Below are 21,881 nucleotides of genomic sequence, written 5' to 3' on the forward strand. Positions count from 1 at the left end.
TGTACACCTCTGGTGAATAAATCCTTACTTTTTGGAGTGCTGCTTCAGTGCATCTTTTTACCAAGTGGATTTCTCATAACCACTGAGTCTGGTTTAGAAGCTTGCACCCAGCTTTGGACAAGATCTGCATTGTCTCATTGTGCTTCTCCATATACTGCTTTGTCCCCCATAGCCTGTAACAGCCTCTTCCAAGCAGGATGTAAGTGCAGTTTGTTGCACTTTTTCATGCAGTGTTTTCTACTGCACACAACATATTCTGAGCGAATGGAGACAAAAAGGATGCCTATGTCTGCCAGAATAAATCTATGTACATGTACATGTGTGGAGCTTTCCTGACATATATACGCTGAATGTATGCAAAATAAGTGATCTGAACGTAGCCTAAATGAGTATGTATTTACAGGATATTAGATAAATGTAAGCCGTGACCTCTGTAATACACAGAACAGGCAATTGCAATTCTACCAGACCTGATCCATACTAGAAAGAAGTCCCAATTTTAGACAACCTGTAATCCAATCCAGGAGGACTTTTGCCATACAGAAGTATTGTGTAGGAGTGGCAAGCTTGTGGTCCCCCATCCTACAGTAAACTGGGTCTCAGTTATCCTGTTATAATATAAAGTTTTCCTTTTGCAATTTGGCATATACTCCAGAATATAAAGAGTGATCAGCTTAACAGCAATTAATTGCCTAGAAAATGAACTTTTTCCCCCAAAACACATTTCAACTTTATTGCAGGCCTGCCTTAAAAGGAGCAGTTAACATCGTTTCAGTGATTGCTCCATTAACACAGGTGTGGGTGTTGATGGGTACAGGGCTGGAGATCAATCTGTCATGATTAAGAATCACACCACTGTTAACCATGGTTATCTCTAAAGAAACACATGCAGTCATCATTGCACCGCACAAAACTAGCCTAACAGGAAAGAGTATTGCAGCTAGCAAGATTGCACCTCAGTCAACAATCTATTACATCATCGAGGAATTCAAGAAAAGAGTTCCATTGTTGCCAAAAAGGCTCCAGGGCGCCCAAGAAGGACCAGCAAGTGCCAGGACGTCTCTTAAAAGTGCTTCAGTTTCGGGCTACCAGTAGTGCAGAGCTTGCTCAGGAATGGCAGCAGGCAGGTGTGAGTGCATCTGCACACACTGTGAGGCGGAGACTCTTGGGGCAAGGCCTGGCGTCAGGGAGGGCAGCAAAGAAGCCACTTCTCTCCAGAAAAAACATCAGGCACAGACTGATATTCTGAAAAAAGTACAGGGAGTGGACTGCTGAGGACTGGGGTAAAGTCATCCCCTTTCTGATTGTTTGGAACATGTGAAAAACAGCTTGTTTGGAGAAGACAAACATCAGTCTTGTCTCTTGCAAACTGTAAAGCATCCTGCAACCATTCATGTGTGGGGTTGCTTCTCAACCAAGGGAATTGGCTCTCTCACAGTCTTGCCTAAAAACACATCCATGAATAAAGAATGGTACCAGAATGTCCTCCAAGAGCAACTTCTCCCAACCGTCCAAGAGCAGTTTGGTGATCAACAATGCGTTTTCCAGCATGATGGAGCACCTTGCCATAAAGCAAAGGTGATAACTAAATTGCTCAGGGAACAAAACATAGAAAATTTGGGTCCATGGCCTGGACACTCCCTAGATCTTAATCCCATTGAGAACTTGTGGTCAATCATCAAGAGACGGGTGGACAAACAAAAACCAACAAATTGTGACAAAATGCAAGCATGGATTGTGCAAGAATGGACTGCTAACAGTCAGGATTTGGTCCAGAAGTTGATTGAGAGCATGCCAGGGAGAATTGCAGAGGTACTGAAGAAGAAGGGGCAACACTGCAAATATTGACTTACTGCATTAACTCATTCTAACTGTCAATAAAAGCTTTTGTTACTCATAACATGATTGCACTTGTATTTCTGTATATGATAAAAACATCTAACACAAACACAAACAAGAGGGCAACAGATCATGTGAAAATATACTATTTGTGTCATTCTCAAAACTTATGGCCATGACTGTAATCTCTAAACAACTTTCTCTCTGCCCAGGTTAAAAAAAACTACCCTCCATTTGTTTGATTCTGTGAAATTTGACTCAAAATTTGACTCAAAAAATTAAAGTAAAATATTTTATACAGAAAAAAGGTTACATAGACTTGTTTCATTTTATTACAAATCTTAACTTTTAGTAATCCATTCATATTTGAGGCTCAGGATGCACATTTTGAAATATTTAAATAAATTTTATTTGCCTGTGTTATACAGCAAGGTCTGTGCAATTTTACAGAATCCCAATAAAAGCTGAAAGAGACAAGATGCAGCCTTAAGGTGCTTGTCTGTAATTTTTCTTAATATCTGAATAAAACAGGTGCCTACCATTTATGTACATCTTTCTTTTGCATTATCACTCATATACAGTATATATAAAACAATAACATTTATTGCTACCTGTGTTACCCAAATACCCATTTCATTTTTCCATCAGTAATATCACTAATTACAGCACACGTATGACCCAGTACATAACTTGGGATCCATCCTTCAGCCGCAGGGCAGTCATCAGTTGCAGCTCGGAATACCAGAAACATGTTTTGTTGATTACTTGCCAAAATTTGAACAACTTCTCCTTGGTAGACATTGATCTCATCTTCTTTCACTGCTGTGTAATCATGTGTCACCAGCATCGTGGAAATATTGCTACATCTACTGTCAGTCTGAGGTCGGAGGAGAAGAAAAGGAAACATACAAAATTATGATGAAAAAAAGATCATACAATGGCACAGTAAAGCACAAATCAACACTAATAGTGAGAAACGCCCATTAGGGAAATTATTTATAATCTAAACAACAGACTTCAGTATCCTTGATATGGGACCTTCTTACCTCATGAAACACTAGCAGACACAGCTACAGAGAACCTAAAGATTACAGCTTTTTTTCTAAGTACCTTCCACGTATTGTTGAAAGATAATTTTAAGGCCTTTGTACTTTGAAGATCCTAAAATAAATGGAAGGCCATTTTTGAGGTAGGTGTAAGGTTTACATGGTTGTTACCCTTCACAAAGACAATTAATAGAAGTAAAACTAAGGGACACACCTTCTTCAGGGGTTTCCACTACACACTGGAGCTTATTGACTAAAGGTCAGTTTTTCCATCATTTTCGGGATTTGCGCCACTGGGACAGGTATTTTACTGGGGATTGTGTCACACATTATCGGCTTGTGGCTCAGCTGCGCTGGCTTTCATCTGACAGAAATTGGGGGGTGGGCCGTCGGACAATCCGATTGATTTGGACTAAGTGTGGGATTTAACTTTCGAATTGTGTTGCAGGATCAAGCACTTAAAAGCAGCGGGAAGAAGAAGGTGAACTCCGGCGGACCTGAGCGGGAAAGCAACACATGCAGGATATCGGGTGCATGATCGTAGTGAACCGCGGCAGAGTGCATTCTGGTCAGACAATGCACTTTCGGGGAACTCCGCGGACCGTGTAAGTAAATGTGCCCCCCTGGGTTTTAGAAGTGAATAATGGAAACAAATCACTAAAGGTATACGGAAGGTAAATTGATTTCATGGAACAGTGTTACAGTGCTGCATTGTTAGTATATAGTATGATGCTGCAGCAATAAAATGTGTCTGTTTCTACCCGATTGCTATACAGATCACAGCCTCTCATCTGGAGCCAGGCCTGCACATACATGGGAACTGTAATGTATATTTTTACTGACACAGGGCAGCACACAGAGTGAAATACTGTTTTGGTAGTAGTATAAGTGGAGCAATTCTTAAAGGGAACCTGTCACCATGTTATTCACAAATACAGGTAGTGGCAGGTTCCTATAGAGCCCTAGTAAATATCTGACACCCTGCTTTTAGCTAAAAATATTTTCCCTCAGACCCACATAAAACCAGAGTTATAATCTTGCCTGTATCTAGGCATCTTTGGAGCGAGTCAAGGGGGCATGGCCTAATGTCATGTGACCAGGGTGCCATCATCAAAGATCCTTAAGCTACTTAAAATTGGCAAACTGTACCCCATGTACATATCTGACCACATAAAACAATCACAGTAGCCTGCATGGAATTCTGCTCCTCTCCATGCAGGCTTCTGTGAGTTCATGTGATACAATATGCTGTGATTTTTTGAAATATATGTTTGGTGTACAGCTTTCTAATGCTACAAAAGCTGTAGGACTTGTGATGATGTCACCCTGCTAACATGACATTACAGCTGCATACAGAGATAGAATAGGCAGGAGCTGCTGGTTCAGCCCGATGAGGCCCTGCCCACCCCAACTCGCTGTAGCCATGCTTAGATACCAGGTAAAACTATAGAGTTGAAAATATGGGAATCTAAGGGGAACACTTTTTTTTAGCTAAAAGAAAGTTGTCAGTTACCAGGGCTCTATGGGAACCTGTCACTACTTGTATTTGTGAAAAATGTGGTGACGGGTTCCCTTTAAGTGAAACTGCTGACATCATTATTTCTTGAAAGTACAGTGTCACTCAGAAACACAGTGAAGCAGTGCTTTCCATCCTCTATACAAGTGATGGAGGAGAAATTAAGATTATTATTGTAGTCAGCTTCCAAGGGCAATTGAAGAGAAAGAATTGCAAAACTTACAGCAGGAGCACAATGTAAATCCAGCCCTGTCCACACCTCCAAGTATGGAAGCCATGGATGTGTTGCTTTAGAAGTACTGAGCTGTGTGATGTGGGAATGCAATAGGAGGCAATGAGTCTTGTCTTGTGAAGCAAAATAAGGATTGGAGTTTCTCATTGCACTGAAGTGCCAGTGTTTTCTTATTTTTGTTATTAAGTCAGTGTGTTCTACGAATATTCAGGATGCATATGTAGCGTTACAATATTGCAACAGATAATGGCACTATTATGTTTGAGGAGGGGACAGCATTTGGAATTATTATATCTTGGGAGGTTATGTTTAATACAAATATATATTCAGGAAGCAGTCTTTTGTTACAGTATGTGGTCTTAAGTGCTAGCATAAGATATATGCAGCAAGAGCATAGGGGCCAGATATGCCCAAATATTGTGAGATGGAGTAGCTGTAAGTCTTCATTGCTGGTTGAACAAATGACGGAGAGCAGAAAGAAGATGAAAGTGGTTAAAAACAACTGAAATAATGTGAGCGTTATTGCATTTACTTTCGCACCCCACCCCAAATAAGACTATGGCTGACAGGCACATATCTGGTGCTGTCAGCCAAAGTCTGGACACATTCATGGGTGACAGAAAAGTCCTGTGCGTATTTATATGCATCAGCCTTTTCTAAGGGCAAAAAAATTGCCTGCATGCGCATCTGTGACGTTTATACAGGCGATATCGCGACCTCTGATAGGAAAGGGAGAATTCATAATCACATTCTATATATAATGGAGAGAATTGTAAGCTGTGAGAAGTCTTCCAGGAGAAGACAAGGATGGACTAGTCTAGCAAAAAGAAGTAAGCAACTACAACCATTTTCAACAGTAAGATGTGACTATGTCTTCCTAATGGCAGCCATGGTGCTTTTATATATTTAATTATGGTATAGGTATATTTTAAATATATACACTCACCGGCCACTTTATTAGGTACACCTGTCCAACTGCTCGTTAACACTTAATTTCTAATCAGCAAATCACATGGCGGCAACTCAGTGCATTTAGGCATGTAGACATGGTCAAGACAATCTCCTGCAGTTCAAACCGAGCACCAGTAGGGGGAAGAAAGGACAACCATTTCTAGGGTTTACAGAGAATGGTCCGAAAAAGAAAAAACATCCAGTGAGCGGCAGTTCTGTGGGCGGAAATGGCTTGTTGATGCCAGAGGTCAGAGGAGAATGGGCAGACTGGTTCAAGCTGATAGAAAGGCAACAGTGACTCAAATCGCCACCCGTTACAACCAAGGTAGGCAGAAGAGCATCTCTGAATGTACAGTACGTCGAACTTTGAGGCAGATGGGCTACAGCAGCAGAAGACCACACCGGGTGCCACTCCTTTCTGCTAAGAACAGGAAACTGAGGCTACAATTTGCACAAGCTCATCGAAATTGGACAGTAGAAGATTGGAAAAACGTTGCCTGGTCTGATGAGTCTCGATTTCTGTTGCGACATTTGGATGGTATGGTCAGAATTTGGCGTCAACAACATGAAAGCATGGATCCATCCTGCCGTGTATCAACGGTTCAGGCTGGTGGTGGTGGTGTCATGGTGTGGGGAATATTTTTTTGGCACTCTTTGGGCCCCTTGGTACCAATTGAGCATCGTACACCCTTTATGACCACAATGTACCCAACATCTGATGGCTACTTTCAGCAGGATAATGCGCTATGTCATTAAGCTGGAATCATCTCAGACTGGTTTTTGAACATGACAATGAGTTCACTGTACTCAAATGGCCTCCACAGTCACCAGATCTCAATCCAATAGAGCATCTTTGGGATGTGGTGGAACGGGAGATTCGCATCATGGATGTGCAGCCGACAAATCTGCGGCAACTGTGAGATGCCATCATGTCAATATGGACCAAAATCTCTGAGGAATGCTTCCAGCACCTTGTTGAATCTATGCCACGAAGAATTGAGGCAGTTCTGAAGGCAAAAGGGGGTCCAACCCGTTACTAGCATGGTGTACCTAATAAAGTGGCCGGTGAGTATATATATATATATATATATATATATATATATATATATATATATATATATATATACACACACACACAGTACATTAATTTCTGTTGCATTTATTCTGGCAACAAGTTTCCAAACTCACACTTTTCCCTGGGTGGAGTACAGTTGTTGAGTGTTTTATTTAGAGAACCTTTTATATACACACGAGATCAAAACTGGAGAACAATGTATGAGTACATTGTTACTGAGAAAAAAAAAAAAATCAAGCAATCTACATTAATCTACACTTGTAATCTACATTTTAATGACTTCAGCATATCTACGGCCACAGGTTATTACTAGTTTCTAACACTCTTCTTCCAGCCTCTTCCACAGTTCTTTGACTGTTGTGGGTTTCTTGGCCATAACTTTGTCACCAATATGTTTTCCATTGGGTTTAGATCAGGACTCTGGGCTGGCCATTCCATTGTCTCAACCCCTCCCCCCCAACCCTAAAATAGTCTCCTTTTCCCTAAAATATTACCTAGTTTATCATACCAAACAGTCCCCTTAGGGAAATTTTATATACACCCTCCTGGTGTACAGCCTTATGTGGGCCCACCAGCAGACCTGGCCCTGGCACTTGCCCAGGTATGCCCAGTGCTGGCACCGGCCCTGCTTAGGGTGCAGTCACACATGGCATTTAGTGTATGCGTTTTAAAACACATACATTGCAACAGCTAAGGGAGATTGGCCTAATTAAATAGCCGTTGACAAATGTGTTTACAAAATGTTATGCACTTGTTAACATTACATAACTCTTGCATTTTGTAAACACAAATGCTAACAGCTATTTAATTAGGTAAATATCCCTTCAGCTGTGTTAATTGTCACATGTGACTGCACCATGCAAGTGTTCCCTAATACTGATCAGTGTTTTTTTTATCAATTATCTCTATTACATTTTTATTCCGTGCTTTATAATATATACAATTTATTAAACTTAAAATACTGCTAATACTGCTATTTTACTTGTGTTAGGATATATTCACAAAAGACTACACAATGACTTTGACATTAAGGAAACCTAATAAATAATAAATCCTAATAAATCCCAACGGGCAGAAGCGCTGCCAGGGCACTTGTACACCAGTTCTGACATGGTATAGAATTGTAACATAGCCTTGTCTTTTGTAAAGCACTGCGGAATCTGTTGGCGTTATATAAATAAAGATTATTATTATTATTGAATGGGTGCGGCACGGCACAGCAACTCCCTGCACGACCAGCATAAAGGGCATCGTAGTCGCAATTCCTACCTCTGCAATGGGAATCACAACTAAATCATGGCTTGTATGAAGAATGGAGTCTCTACTATTCTCCTTGCTGTGACACTTGCCTTATGATACATGTGTATTGATATCCTGGAGACTTCAATAAAATTAAGTTATATGTATATCAGGTAATTATAAACTCCCATTACTAATATTGCTCCTGGTTTAGGTGTTGTGCAGGAGTGTAGAGGGCGGAGTCACGTGAATTAAGGGGTGATTTCCAACATGCTTGGACTGTGGAAAAAGCAGAAGTCATGCTGTGCAACTATGGAAGCAAAGGATAGAAAGGAGTGCAAGATTAGGATTACATGTCTGAGTGGAACTGAAGAAACAGGTGTATGATTGAAGGAGTTAAGTTTATTTGTTTTAAGTAGGATTGGCAGGTAAGAAGTCTTATTTTATGGAGTTAAAGGTAGCGAAGTGTGTCATTCCCAACAATGCATCTCCCAACTCTTACAGTAAAGATTACCTGTCTATGGCAATAGTAGGACCGCCTCTTCTCTTGGCCATAGGCATAAAATATCTTTGGAAAGATACCCGTACTGTCAATTTAGATATTAGTACATTGTAATGAGGTCCCTCCTCAAGCCCTCTCTTTTCTAAGCTGAATAACCCCATGTTTTGTAAAAGTCCCCCCATTCCCTTAAAAAGCTTGTCTGCTCTCCTTTGCACCCATTCAAGTTTAAGAATGTCCTTTTTATACACTGGTGTGCAAAAATGAACACAATGGGGCAGATTTATCAAGCTGTCTGAAAGTCAGAATATTTCTAGTTGCCCATTGCAACCAATCACAGCTCAGCTTTTCATTTTACCAGTGCTTATGAATATTTTAAAGGGGAGCTGTGATTGGTTGCCATGGGAAACTAGAAATATTCTGACTTTCAGGATAAATCTGCCCCAATATTCCATGTGATGACCAGTGATTTCTGTAAGGGCAAAATCATGTCCTTATAATTAGAATCTATGCCTCTCGATATATCCTATTACTTAATCTGTCTCATTAGCAGCTTTCTGGCACAGGTCACTACAATTAAGTTTATCAACCAATACTCACAAGTATTTTCTGTGGCAATTTTACAAAGTAATTGACTGTTTATAACAAAAATGTACTTTTTGTTTATGTGGTCCAAATGTATAACTTTATATTTATCTACATTAAACTTCATTAGCTATTTCTACACCCAGTCCCCTAGCTGCCACAAATCTCTTTTATACTATCCATTTGTATTAATTACAACACGAGTATAAGTAGAGTTTTTCAGCACAATTTTTGTATATATATATATTATATACATATATACAGAGAATGGTCCGAAAAAGAGAATGGTCTGTGGGCGGAAATGCCTTGTTGATGCCAGAGGAGAATGGGCAGACTGGTTCGAGCGGATAGAAAGGCAACAGTGACTCAAATCGCCGCCCGTTACAACCAAGGTAGGCAGAAGAGCATCTCTGAACGCACAGTACGTCGAACTTTGAGGCAGATGGGCTACAGCAGCAGAAGACCACACCGGGTGCCACTCCTTTCAGCTAAGAACAGGAAACTGAGGCTACAATTTGCACAAGCTCATCGAAATTGGACAGTAGAAGATTGGAAAAACGTTGCCTGGTCTGATGAGTCTCGATTTCTGCTGCAACATTCGGATGGTAGGGTCAGAATTTGGCGTCAACAACATGAAAGCATGGATCCTTCCTGCCTTGTATCAACGGTTCAGGCTGGTGGTGGTGGTGTCATGGTGTGGGTAATATTTTCTTGGCACTCTTTGGGGCCCTTTGGTACCAATTGAGCATCGTTGCAACGCCACGGCCTACCTGAGTATTGTTGCTGACCATGTCCATCCCTTTATGACCACAATGTACCCAACATCTGATGGCTACTTTCAGCAGGATAATGCGCCATGTCATAAAGCTGGAATCATCTCAGACTGGTTTCTTGATCATGACAATGAGTTCACTGTACTCAAATGGCCTCCACAGTCACCAGATCTCAATCCAAAAAAGCATCTTTGGGATGTGGTGGAACGGGAGATTCGCATCATGGATGTGCAGCCGACAAATCTGCGGCAACTGTGAGATGCCATCATGTCAATATGGACCAAAATCTCTGAGGAATGCTTCCAGCACCTTGTTGAATCTATGCCACGAAGAATTGAGGTAGTTCTGAAGGCAAAAGGGGGTCCAACTCGTTACTAGCATGGTGTACCTAATAAAGTGGTCGGTGAGAGTATAAAATTTTACTTTGTACTCACCTTTCCGACGCACCCTTTATGTCCTCCTCTTGATCCCTACCCGCTGTCAGCAACAGGTCCGTATGCGCTAGCGGCGCACAGACTACGTATCGGCAAGTGGCTGACGTCATAGTCAGAGCTGCCAGCGCAAACAGACTTGTCACTGCTGGCTGGACTGAATCAAGAAGAGAAAGGAAGGAAAGGTGAGTACAGAGTTTATTATTTTTATGTGCTGGGCAGTGGATTGGCTGGCTGGATACATATTGGGGTATGACTGGCTATATACTGGGGGGCAGGGGGTTGGCTAGCTATATACTGAGGACAGGGGGCTGGCTGACATATACTGGGAGGCAGGGGGCTGGATAGCTATATACTGGAGGCAGGGGGCTGGCTAGCAATATACTGGTGGACAGGGGTCTGACTAGCTATGTACTGGAAGCATGGGAGAACTGGCTAGCCATCACCAATGCATTTCCCACCCTAGGCTTATACTGGAGTCAATATGAAATTCTGCCGTGTAAATCTTCTATGAGCTCATAATAAAAATATTAAAAAGAAGGGGATTTAATTCTGAACCCTGTGACTGCCCACTGGTAACTTCAACCCAATCTGAGAATTTTGCCATGAATGACAACCCTTTGCTTTCAGTAAGCCAATTACAAATCCAAACAGATTTTCCCCAATCCTTGACAGTCGACATTTTATGTACCAACCTTTAATGTGGCACAGTACCAAATGTCTTGATTAAAGTCTAAATTCCTAACATCCACAACCATTTCATGGCCGAGGGTCATTGGTGCCTGAATGTCCAGGCCAATTTTTGCAGGTCTGTTCTGTGTTTTTTGGGTTTTTTTTAAATGTTATCTTTGGAACTGCTTCACATATCATAACAAATTTTCCTTTTTTTTCCCTGACATGTAAGACTAAATTGAATAATTTATTTATACAATTAGCAGACAAATAACTAAAGTTGTAAAAAACTTCCAAAACATTTTATAAATATGCACAATACCAATCCATCACCATTTTTTTTATCAGTCTGCATTCTGCCTTCAGCTGAAAGCCTCTTTGTTTCATTGCAGCAAATTGGTGAGATCATATAAGGGTTTTTTCTCTGCTCATTAATGTACACTGCACCCCATTTTAACAGAAAAAAGAAATGTTTAATAAATTGGCAAAAATAACTACAAGAAAAATGGAAATATTATATGGTAGTATTTAGACCCTCTGCTTGGTACTGAGTAGATGCACCCTTTTGAGCTAGTTCAGCCATGAGTCTTCTAGGGAATGAAGGAACAGGTTTTTCACACGTGGATATGGGTATCCTCTGCCATTCTTCTTTGCAGATGCTCTCCAGTTCCCTCGGGTTGGATGGTGTACTTTGGTGGACAGAAATGTTCAAGTCTCTCCAATAGATGCTCAATTGGGTTCAGGTCAGGGCTCTGGCTGGGCCAGCCAAAAATGATAACAGAGTTGTTCTGAAGCCACTGCTTTAATATTTTAGCGGTGTGCTTAGGGTCATTGTCCTGTTGGAAGGTAAACCTTTTGGCCCACTGAGATCCAAAGCACTGTGGAAGAAGTTTTTACCGTGGAGCTCCTTTAACTATACCGCAAGGAACCCATTTTATACAACTAATAGTAAACTGACATCTACTGGACGAAGAGTGAAACCAAAAGGGGAAAAGGATAAGGAGTTGGAAACTGTTTTGCCTCATATTTGACTAGCTAGCCCATTCAAGCTCACTAGCTATGCCCATCTAGTTTTAATTAACATAAGTCTATTTCATTTACATTAAAAAGTAACTTAGAGATGCAATGTCCTCAAAAGATTGATGGAAATAATAATAAAAATAAAAACAAGCCATTACTAACAGGGATAAATACAACATTTATACCCAATTAGGAGTCAATAGGTGTATTTTTAATTATTGATCGAAATAAATTTTATTTTATTACCAATTATTATTTCATTTATTATATTATTATTATATTCATTTTTTTGGAGTGTATAGCATCTAGCAATAGCATCCGGGGTAGCATTGTGTACAGGTGACATTCTAATCAATCTTTTAAGGTAGAACAACATTGGGGCAGATTTACTTACCCAGTCCTGTCGCGATCCCTGAGGTGCATTCTCCAACGAGGTTGAAGTCCGGCGTGATTCTTCAAGATCGTGCATCCATTTTCCTGCATCTGTCGCTTCCCCGCTGAGGTCCGCCGGAGTTCACCTTCTTCTTCCCAGTGTATGTGAGTGCATTGTCTTGCAACACAATTTGAATTGTAAATTCGCGGCGCAAATCGGAAATAGTCGGGAAACCCGCCGAAAATGCGCCATGCAGACCCTTAGTAAATGTGCCCCATTGTCTGATGATTCCAGAACCCAATAACTAACATTTAGTGCTTACACCAACATCACAGGAAAATGAATTGGAGGGTAACCAGAAAACTGTCACATGACCAACAATGCATCATGTAAACATTGTTTGGTGCCACCGGATGTATTTAAATCTGTACAACACCAAGAACCAACAGAGGTTATAATAGCCTGATGAAGAGGTAGTCAGCAGTACCTCAAAATGCTTTGTAGTTTTAACAGTACAAAACCATTTTTTTTAATGATAACATTTTTAATAAAATAAAAAGCTTTTCGCCAACTACAAGTGATGGCACATAGTGTATCTATCAGACAGGGACTGACAGCGCAGCATATAGCAGCTATGGTATCTTCAGAAGCACTCTTTATCCCAGATGTGAAGATTCAATTTGACGGCCCAGACAATATTCCCGGACAACCGGGTGGACCGGGTGGTTAAGTTTTATTGATCCACTGCAAAGTCCGGCGTTGTACTGGCCCACCAGAAAACCACAGAATCATCCAGTGGGCCTAAACACGGTGTCATGTGATCACTGGAGATCAACTCTAGTAAGAAGCGTAGTTCTTTTCTTTGAGTTTAATGTATTCCAGCATGGGCAAGCACAATATAGTCATCTGAATCTACCCATCCCTGTTGACATAGTACTTAGAGCAAAGACCTAGAACTCTGCCCCTGAGTTGTGTTCTGCCGTGGGCAGATGCAATGACATCACAAATTCTGCCCATGCTGGAACACTTAACTCAGGGCAACAATCTGAGCCCTGATTATGCTGTGAGAGCAGAGGATGCTGTCAATGATTTGGATACTGCATGGGCACTCTGACTTTATGACTGCTGGGGGCCCTCTTAATATATTGGCTATTGTGGTAGCACTGTGACCATATTAACTACAGTGAGGCTCCCTTTTGACTATATTGGCTAAATTGGCTTAAGTTTGTGAATAAGAAGGTGGACGAGATGATATTGAAGTGAGGAACCTGAGAATTTTGTGAATTTTTGTACAGTGTGGTGGCTTTGGACACGAGTGGTGGCTTGAAGAAGTTGATATGGAGTTCTAGGTGGCAGAATATAATGAAAGAGAACTACTCATTGTACTGTGCAGAAATGCCAAATACTGCAATACATCAAAATATAAAAACGGTTATTGCCGGCAACGGAAAATAGCGCCCAAATGTCCGAAACGCTACTTTAACACAATTTAACATCACATAAAAAATGTAATAAAAAGTGATTAAAATGTTGCACAGTGCTCAAAATGGTAGCAATAAAAATGTCACTGAACACAGCTCTGTACACCATAGTATGAAAAAGTTATTACGGTAGCGTCCGAAGATGGCGGATTTATTTTTCGTATACATTCATTTAATTTTTGAATTAAAACCTATATAAATTAGGTATCACCGTGATTGTACTGAACCAAGGAATAAAGCAGAGGTGTTATTTGGAGCGCACAGTGAAAGTGGTAAAAACTTAGCCCACAAGTGCGAAAATGCATTTTGTTTTTGGCCAGTTTCACCACATTTGGAATTTCTCCAAACTTCTCAGTACACGGCATCGAATAATAAATAACGTCATTGAGAAGTAAAATTTGTTACGCAAAAATAAGTCCTCACACAGCTCTTTACACAGAAAAATGAAACCGTTATGGATATTTGAAGGTGGAGAGCGAGAAATGAGTGAAAAAGACCATGCCTTTTTAAGGGGTTAAGTGCTGAGCTAACAGACGGGGAGGGTGAGACAATGAAAGAGACAAATGTGAAGCTGCAGTACGGAGGGGCTCTGGTAACAACCCCCCAGTGCCCTTCAGGCTCATAAGTATAATTTTAAAAGTTGTTTTCAGAAGGTAGGAGGCCATGGATAACAAAAATAAGATACCACATGGCGTGGCGTCTGGATCTGTAAGAAAGTGTCCTTGGTTTATCATGCTTGATGTTGATCCACTCTTAGTAGTCAAAGACTATGGCAACAAGTTTTAACCTATTACTGTATCAAGACAAGATTTATACCATAAAGAAAAGATTCTTAAATATACTTAAGATTGAATTAGAAAATGTGTTATTTTGTTATCCTATTAACAAAGATATAGCATTTCACAGATAAGGAGGTTCAAATGATCTTAATTGTTTGAACATAACTAGGGGACAAATTTGAGAACGTTCTTTCATGGGCTAACCCTTTAAGGATGTATAAAGGGGGCTAAAGGACTGAGCCCTTTTCATAAATGGTGGGTATTTAATGCATTATGCAGCAAACACCCACCACTAATACCAGTAATCAGTGCTTTTAAAAGCTGGTGGTGCTTGAGGATGGGAACTTTGATGATCTCTATGAGACTCTGAGACCTGTCATTTAGTGAGATCTGTAATAGTGTACCAGCAAGCGGTCCACATTCTATATAGTTTAGGTATATAGAAAATAAAGAGGAGGTGTCATTTAAAGCACACAGTAAAAGATGTAAATACAAAACCCATAGGAAAATGTCACAGTTGCATTTTCTCATCAATTTCACTGCATTTTGCTTTAGTGGCTGCCATCTGGATCAGTGGGGGATTAAGTGTCCCATGGGCCATGGGCTGTTTACACAACTAAGGCCCCCCCAGTATCTAAACCAACCTTGTGCCCCAAGGCCTAATCGTCTCCGTCCAACAACACATCGCAGCCCGTAATGGCCTTCCTTTAACCAGATTTCTACAGCAGAGCATTCTCTTAACAGAAATGTTTACAGCAGAGCCCCCCTTTAATGAAATGTCCACTGCAGAGATTCCCTTTACAGAATTGTATACGACAGAGCCCCCCTTTAACACAAGGGCCCCGTCATAGTGTATGAGCCCGGGCAGGAAGAGGAGAAGATGGAGCCCCAGGGCTGGGGAGAAGAAGGCGGAGATGAGTTTAGTGGGTTTTTTTAAACCTGGCGATCTTTATATAGGGCATGGGCCCCTGCGCAGCCAAAGGCCCACCCACACCGCCTATATTAAGATCTGCCATTGATCTGGATTCCTGCAGGCCCATAGTTGGGTAGGTCTCACCTACCTATAACACAGACTTTTCCTTGGGTCTGGCTGATACCAGATACCTATAACACAGACTTTTCCTTGGGTCTGGCTGATACCAGATTATTGGTGGCTCCTAAAACTAAAGTTGTTCAATTCGGACAAGCTGCTTCTATAGGACCTGCCATTGAATCAGACCTGTAAGAAATCTATAGCAAATTCTTAGGAACTATCTAAACAAAATGTTAAAAAAAAAAAGGAATAACCTAAAAATTAAAACCCTCCCTTTCACTAGATCTAAAATGAAACAAATAAAAATAGGTATTGCAGTTTCCCAAAGTCCCGATCTATTAAAATATAAAATCTATTATCAGCGTTGAATCCCACAACAGAAGATAGCGCCCAACGTCTGGCCCGCTACTTTTTCTCCTTTTTGCAACACATTAAAAATTTTGTAAAAAATGATCTAAAGGTCTTATTAACACAGCTCAAAAATATGAAAAAGTCATTAGGCTGCAACATAGAATTGTTTTAGTACATGTGGTATACATTTTTTTTAAAGGTGTTAAAACACAATAAAACCTGTAAAAAAAAAAAAAAAAAAAGTATCACCGTGATTGCACTGACCAAAAGAGTTAAGGAGAAGAGTAATTTGGAGCGCAAATTGAAAGCTGTTAAAACCTGCCTCCACAAAGAAAATTAAAATTTCAAGCCATTTGGAATTTTTTCCCTTGCTTTATAGAACACAGCATGGAGTATTCAATACCATTACTACAAAGTACAATTTGTTATGCAGAAAACAAGTGCTGTACACAGAAAAATAAAAGATATAGAGTTCTGGCTCCTATAGACTATTAGAGGCTCCTAATCAACTCTTTACCTGCATTAAAGATAGCTGTTGTCACTTTTATAAAAGACCTCTGTTCACAGCCTCAATTACTCAGCCAGACACTAAGGCCACAGGGTCACATGTGCCACCAGTGTTGCGTTTCATAATGCACAGCTTATGCGATTGTTAATCAGCCCCGATACAAGACAATGGGGGCTTGGCGACCAATTGCATTATGAATATGTGACCACGGCCAAACCTCTACAACATGGGCAAGACCAAAGAGCTTTCTAAGGATGTGGGGAACAAGATCACAGACCTGCACATAAGTTGGACAACTGTTGGTGCAATAGCAATAAATACAAAATGACTGTTCATCGATATCGATCTGGGGCACCATGCAAAGTTTCACCTCGTGGGGTATCCTTAATCATGAGGAGGGTGAGGGATCAGACTAAAACTACATGGGGGAACTGGTTAATGATCTCAAAGCAGCTGGAACCACAGTCGCCAAGAAAACCATTGGTAACACATTACACCATAATGGTTTAAAATCCTGCAGTGCCCAGAAGATCCCCCTGCTCAAGAAGGAACATGTGCAGACCCGTCTAAAGTTTTCCACTGAACACCTGGGAGATGGTCCTGTGGTCATATGAGAAAAAAAATTGAGCTTTGGCATAAACTCAACTTGCTGTGTTTGGAGATAGAGCAATGCTGCCTATGATCCAATGATCACTAAGGTGTTTCTCTGCACAGGACTACTGGGAGAATGTATAGAGCCATGTACTGTAAAATCCTGATTGATTTTACAACTGGGTCTTTCAGCAAGATAATGACCCAAAACAAACAGCCAAGGCAACAAAGAAGTGGCTCAAAAAGAAGCACATTAAAGGAAACCTACCACTGCTCACATGATGAAATCATACAAGCACACCACCCTGTAGGCTATTTAATACTGATGCCGGCACATACTTTAGTTAGGCACAGCGATCTTTAGTTTAGCTAAAAAAAGATTAACTCACATATGTAAATTAGCCCTCAGGTGCTACCCCCTATGTCATCAGCCGTCTGTCTATGCCTTCCAATTGTTAATTATCCACGCCTCCGTCTTTCTACCTGCCCTCCTTCAGGTGCCGAGAGCTGTGAAAGACGGAGGCATGAATAAATAACAATAGGAAGGCATCGACAGAGGGCTGATGACGTAGAGGTAGCACCGGAGGGCTAATTTACATATGTGAGTTAATCGTTTTTTTAGCTAAACTAAAAATCGCTGTGCCTAACCAAAGTATCTGCCGGCATCAGTATTAAATAGCCTACAGGGTGGTGTGCTTATATGATTTCATCATGTGAGCAGTGGTAGGTTTCCTTTAAGGTCATTGAGTGGCATAGCCAGTCTCCAGACCTTAATCCCATAGAGAAGTGCCAAGCAACAGCCTCTAAAATCTTAATGATTTAGAGAAAAAGGAGTGGACCAAAATTCATCCTGACATGTGTGTAAACATCATTATCAACTACAAAAAGCGTCTGACTGCTATGCTTCCCAACAAGGGTTTCGCCACCAAGTATTAAAGGGGTTTTCCCACATATTCAAGTTAGGCAACTTGCTAATCAGTGGGGATCTCAGTGATGAGACCCCACAGATCATGCAAACGAGGGGTCTGAAGGGGTCCAGCATACCTAAGACGGACCCCTCGTCGCTCCATGAGAGCAGACGGCAGCGCATGACCATTCTGCTCCATACATCTCAATGGAGCCGATGGAAATTGCCTTGCGTCGCACTCCACTACCTCCATCAAGTCCGTCGTATAGTTGATTGGAGGGGAACGTTTTCGGCCCCTTCACTTTTGTGATCTGTGGCGGTCTCATTCCTGTAACCCCCACGATCAGCAAGTTAGGCCCTTTCCTGTGGATAGGGTCTAACTTGATTTCCTGGGAAAACCCCTTTAAGTCTTGTTTGCCAGATACATCAAACACGAATGTGATTATCTGGATTTTTTTTATATTCTATTGCTCCATGTTAACAGTAACCTATCCTTAAAATTAAAAACTGTTCATGTCCTTGTCAGCGGCCAAACTGTACAACAATTCTGCTACACACTAAAAATAATGCTGAAGCAGGCAGGCTGTGGTCAGGAAAGTACTACCGGCCTCCATAAATAAAAAGAGACAATGCAGTGAACATATAGGGAGGAGATCCACTTTTCAGGAACATCATTTTGGGGCATCTATAGCTAATCGATGAGATTTCATTAACACTATTTTTGTCGGAAGAAATGAAAGTCATTAATTCTTATTTTTTGTCTGTTCACCTTTCCATATAAATAATAGTTTTTTTGTAGTCTATGGGTCATTTTATTTATTTTTTGATTTACATCACCATCTTTCCAGAGACTCTTTTATTTTATGGTTAAAGCTGGTTAATGGCTTTTTTTTGTTCAAGAAGAGTTGTTCTTTTCCGCACTCTTGTTTTGGGCCACTTAACATTTTTGATCACTTTTTAGAACACTTTTGTGAAGGGTATTGATAGGGAAAATTGATTATTTTTGGAGATCCTACGGTCCAATAATGACAGTTTTATTGTACAGACTGTTACTGACATGGCAATACCAAATATGGGGGGGTTGTGTATTTTTACAGCTTATACATTATGCTTTATTTAAATATGTTTTTTTCTTTTTTAACTTATATACACTTGGACTTGAACCAGCGATGTTCTGACTCTTGGTTCAAATATAAGACACTGCACTGCAATACTAATGTATTGCCATGCAGTGTAAAATGTCTGAGCATGCAGACGTATGTGCAGACAGTTTGTCAGACCCTCAAGGGTTCTGGCTGAAGACTGATTGGGCAGTCCTGGGGCACTTGGCAGACCTCATGGCTGTGCTTAAAGGACACCTGTCATCAGGTCTGTGTCACTTGTCCTGTCACCTCTACCTGTTGGAGCAGCTCACAAGGATCCCATCCCAGCCTTTATCTAGTTATTTCATACATTAATCATTATAAAATCATCTTTTCTCTCCTCCCCCTGCTCATGTCTGTGTGTAATGTATAGTAAAGCATGGCTAGTGTGTGTGCTGCATCTGCTGACATGCTGCATCCTCCTAATATACAGGTGAGAGACACAGACATCAGCTACACATGTACCCAGGGGCGTTGCTAGGGTGGTAAAAGATCCGGGGCACGGGCCCCAATGCATGTGTATTGCACTTTCAGTACTGCCCCCTCCTGTACATAACCCCCTCACATGTGGCTGTGCCAATAACAAGGTTACTTCTGGTATATACAGCTACAGAGAACAAAGGAGAAATCCCCATCACCACATCTTATGTTCCTCATTGTCCCTACATCTTTGTTCCCTGGCAGTGTTATCCTGCTGCCGCCCCTAACAATCTCCCCAAATACTGTAAGGCTGCGCTCACACGTTTGTCTTGTATTTAAACAAAACCAGGAGCTTGTTACCCATCACATGTGTATTACTGGAAAATATATGTATCAAACCAAGGCCTGTCCTAGTGCCATGTGTGAACACGCTCCAAGAAATGTCCTCACACAGCCCCCCAGTAAGTAATGTGCCCACACACAGCCCCCCAGTAAGTAATGTGCCTCACACAGTCCCCCCAGTAAGTAATGTGCCTCACACAGCCTCCCAGTAAATAATGTGCCTCACACACAGCCCCCCCAGTAAGTAATGTGCCTCACACAGTCCCCCAGGAAATAATGTGCCTCACGCAGTCCCCCCAGTAAATAATGTGCCTCACACAGTCCCCCCAGTAAATAATGTGCCTCACACAGTCCCCCCAGTAAATAATGTGCCTCACACAGCCCCCAGTAAGTAATGTGCCTCACACAGCCCCCCAGTAAGTAATGTGCCTCACACAGCCCCCAGTAAGTAATGTGCCCACACACACCCCCAGTAAATAATGTGCCTCACACACAGCCCCCCAGTAAGTAATGTGCCTCACACAGTCCCCCAGTAAGTAATGTGCCTCACACACAGCCCCCCAGCAAGTAATGTGCCTCACACAGCCCCCCAGTAAGTAATGTGCCTCACACAGTCCCCCAGTAAGTACTGTGCCTCACACACAGCCCCCATTAAGTACTGTGCCTCACACACAGCCCCCAGTAAGTAATGTGCCTCACACACAGCCCCCAGTAAGTAATGTGCCTCACACAGCCCCCCAGTAAGTAATGTGCCCACACACAGCCCCCCAGTAAGTAATGTGCCCACACAGCCCCCCAGTAAGTAATGTGCCTCACACAGCCCCCCAGTAAGTAATGTGCCTCACACAGTCCCCCCAGTAAGTAATGTACCTCACACAGCCTCCCAGTAAATAATGTGCCTCACACACAGCCCCCCCAGTAAATAATGTGCCTCACACACAGCCCCCCAGTAAGTAATGTGCCTCACACACAGCCCCCCCAGTAAGTAATGTGCCTCACACAGTCCCCCAGGAAATAATGTGCCTCACACAGTCCCCCCAGTAAATAATGTGCCTCACACACAGCCCCCCAGTAAATAATGTGCCTCACACAGTCCCCCAGGAAATAATGTGCCTCACACAGTCCCCCCAGTAAATAATGTGCCTCACACAGTCCCCCCAGTAAATAATGTGCCACACACAGTTCCCCCAGTAAATAATGTGCCTCACACAGCCCCCCAGTAAGTAATGTGCCTCACACAGTCCCCCCAGTAAATAATGTGCCTCACACAGTCCCCCCAGTAAATAATGTGCCTCACACAGCCCCCCAGGAAATAATGTGCCTCACACAGCCCCCCAGTAAGTAATGTGCCTCACACAGCCCCCCAGTAAGTAATGTGCCTCACACAGCCCCCCAGTAAATAATGTGCCTCACACAGCCCCCCAGTAAATAATGTGCCTCACACAGCCCCCCAGTAAGTAATGTGCCTCACACAGCCCCCCAGTAAGTAATGTGCCTCACACACAGCCCCCCAGTAAGTAATGTGCCTCACACAGCCCCCCAGGAAATAATGTGCCTCACACAGTCCCCCCAGTAAATAATGTGCCTCACACAGTCCCCCCAGTAAATAATGTGCCTCACACAGCCCCCCAGTAAGTAATGTGCCTCACACAGTCCCCCCAGTAAATAATGTGCCTCACACACAGCCCCCAGTAAGTAATGTGCCTCACACAGCCCCCCAGTAAGTAATGTGCCTCACACAGCCCCCCAGTAAGTAATGTGCCTCACACAGCCCCCCAGTAAGTAATGTGCCTCACACAGTCCCCCCAGTAAATAATGTGCCTCACACACAGCCCCCAGTAAGTAATGTGCCTCACACAGCCCCCCAGTAAGTAATGTGCCTCACACAGCCCCCCAGTAAATAATGTGCCTCACACAGCCCCCCAGTAAGTAATGTGCCTCACACAGCCCCCCAGTAAATAATGTGCCTCACACACAGCCCCCAGTAAGTAATGTGCCTCACACAGCCCCCCAGTAAGTAATGTGCCTCACACAGTCCCCCCAGTAAGTAATGTGCCTCACATTGCCCACAATGTT

The 21,881-nt window shown here is 42.1% G+C and overlaps 1 protein-coding gene across 2 annotated transcripts in view; it reads right to left on the minus strand.

Moving 5' to 3' along the window:
• Positions 1-2,117: 2,117 nt before the first annotated feature.
• TRIO (trio Rho guanine nucleotide exchange factor) overlaps positions 2,118-21,881 on the minus strand; it is a 373,142-nt gene continuing 353,378 nt past the window's right edge. The window contains exon 51 of one of the 2 annotated variants that reach the window (XM_072153041.1): positions 2,118-2,716. In XM_072153041.1, the coding sequence (XP_072009142.1) occupies positions 2,456-2,716 (261 nt within the window). In that variant the 3' untranslated portion in view covers positions 2,118-2,455. The remainder of the gene's footprint in view (positions 2,717-21,881) is intronic. The other variant, XM_072153043.1, reaches the window with a different exon arrangement.

This window comes from Engystomops pustulosus, chromosome 5 (genome assembly GCF_040894005.1).
Source record: "Engystomops pustulosus chromosome 5, aEngPut4.maternal, whole genome shotgun sequence".
NCBI classification, from domain to species: Eukaryota; Metazoa; Chordata; class Amphibia; order Anura; family Leptodactylidae; genus Engystomops; species Engystomops pustulosus.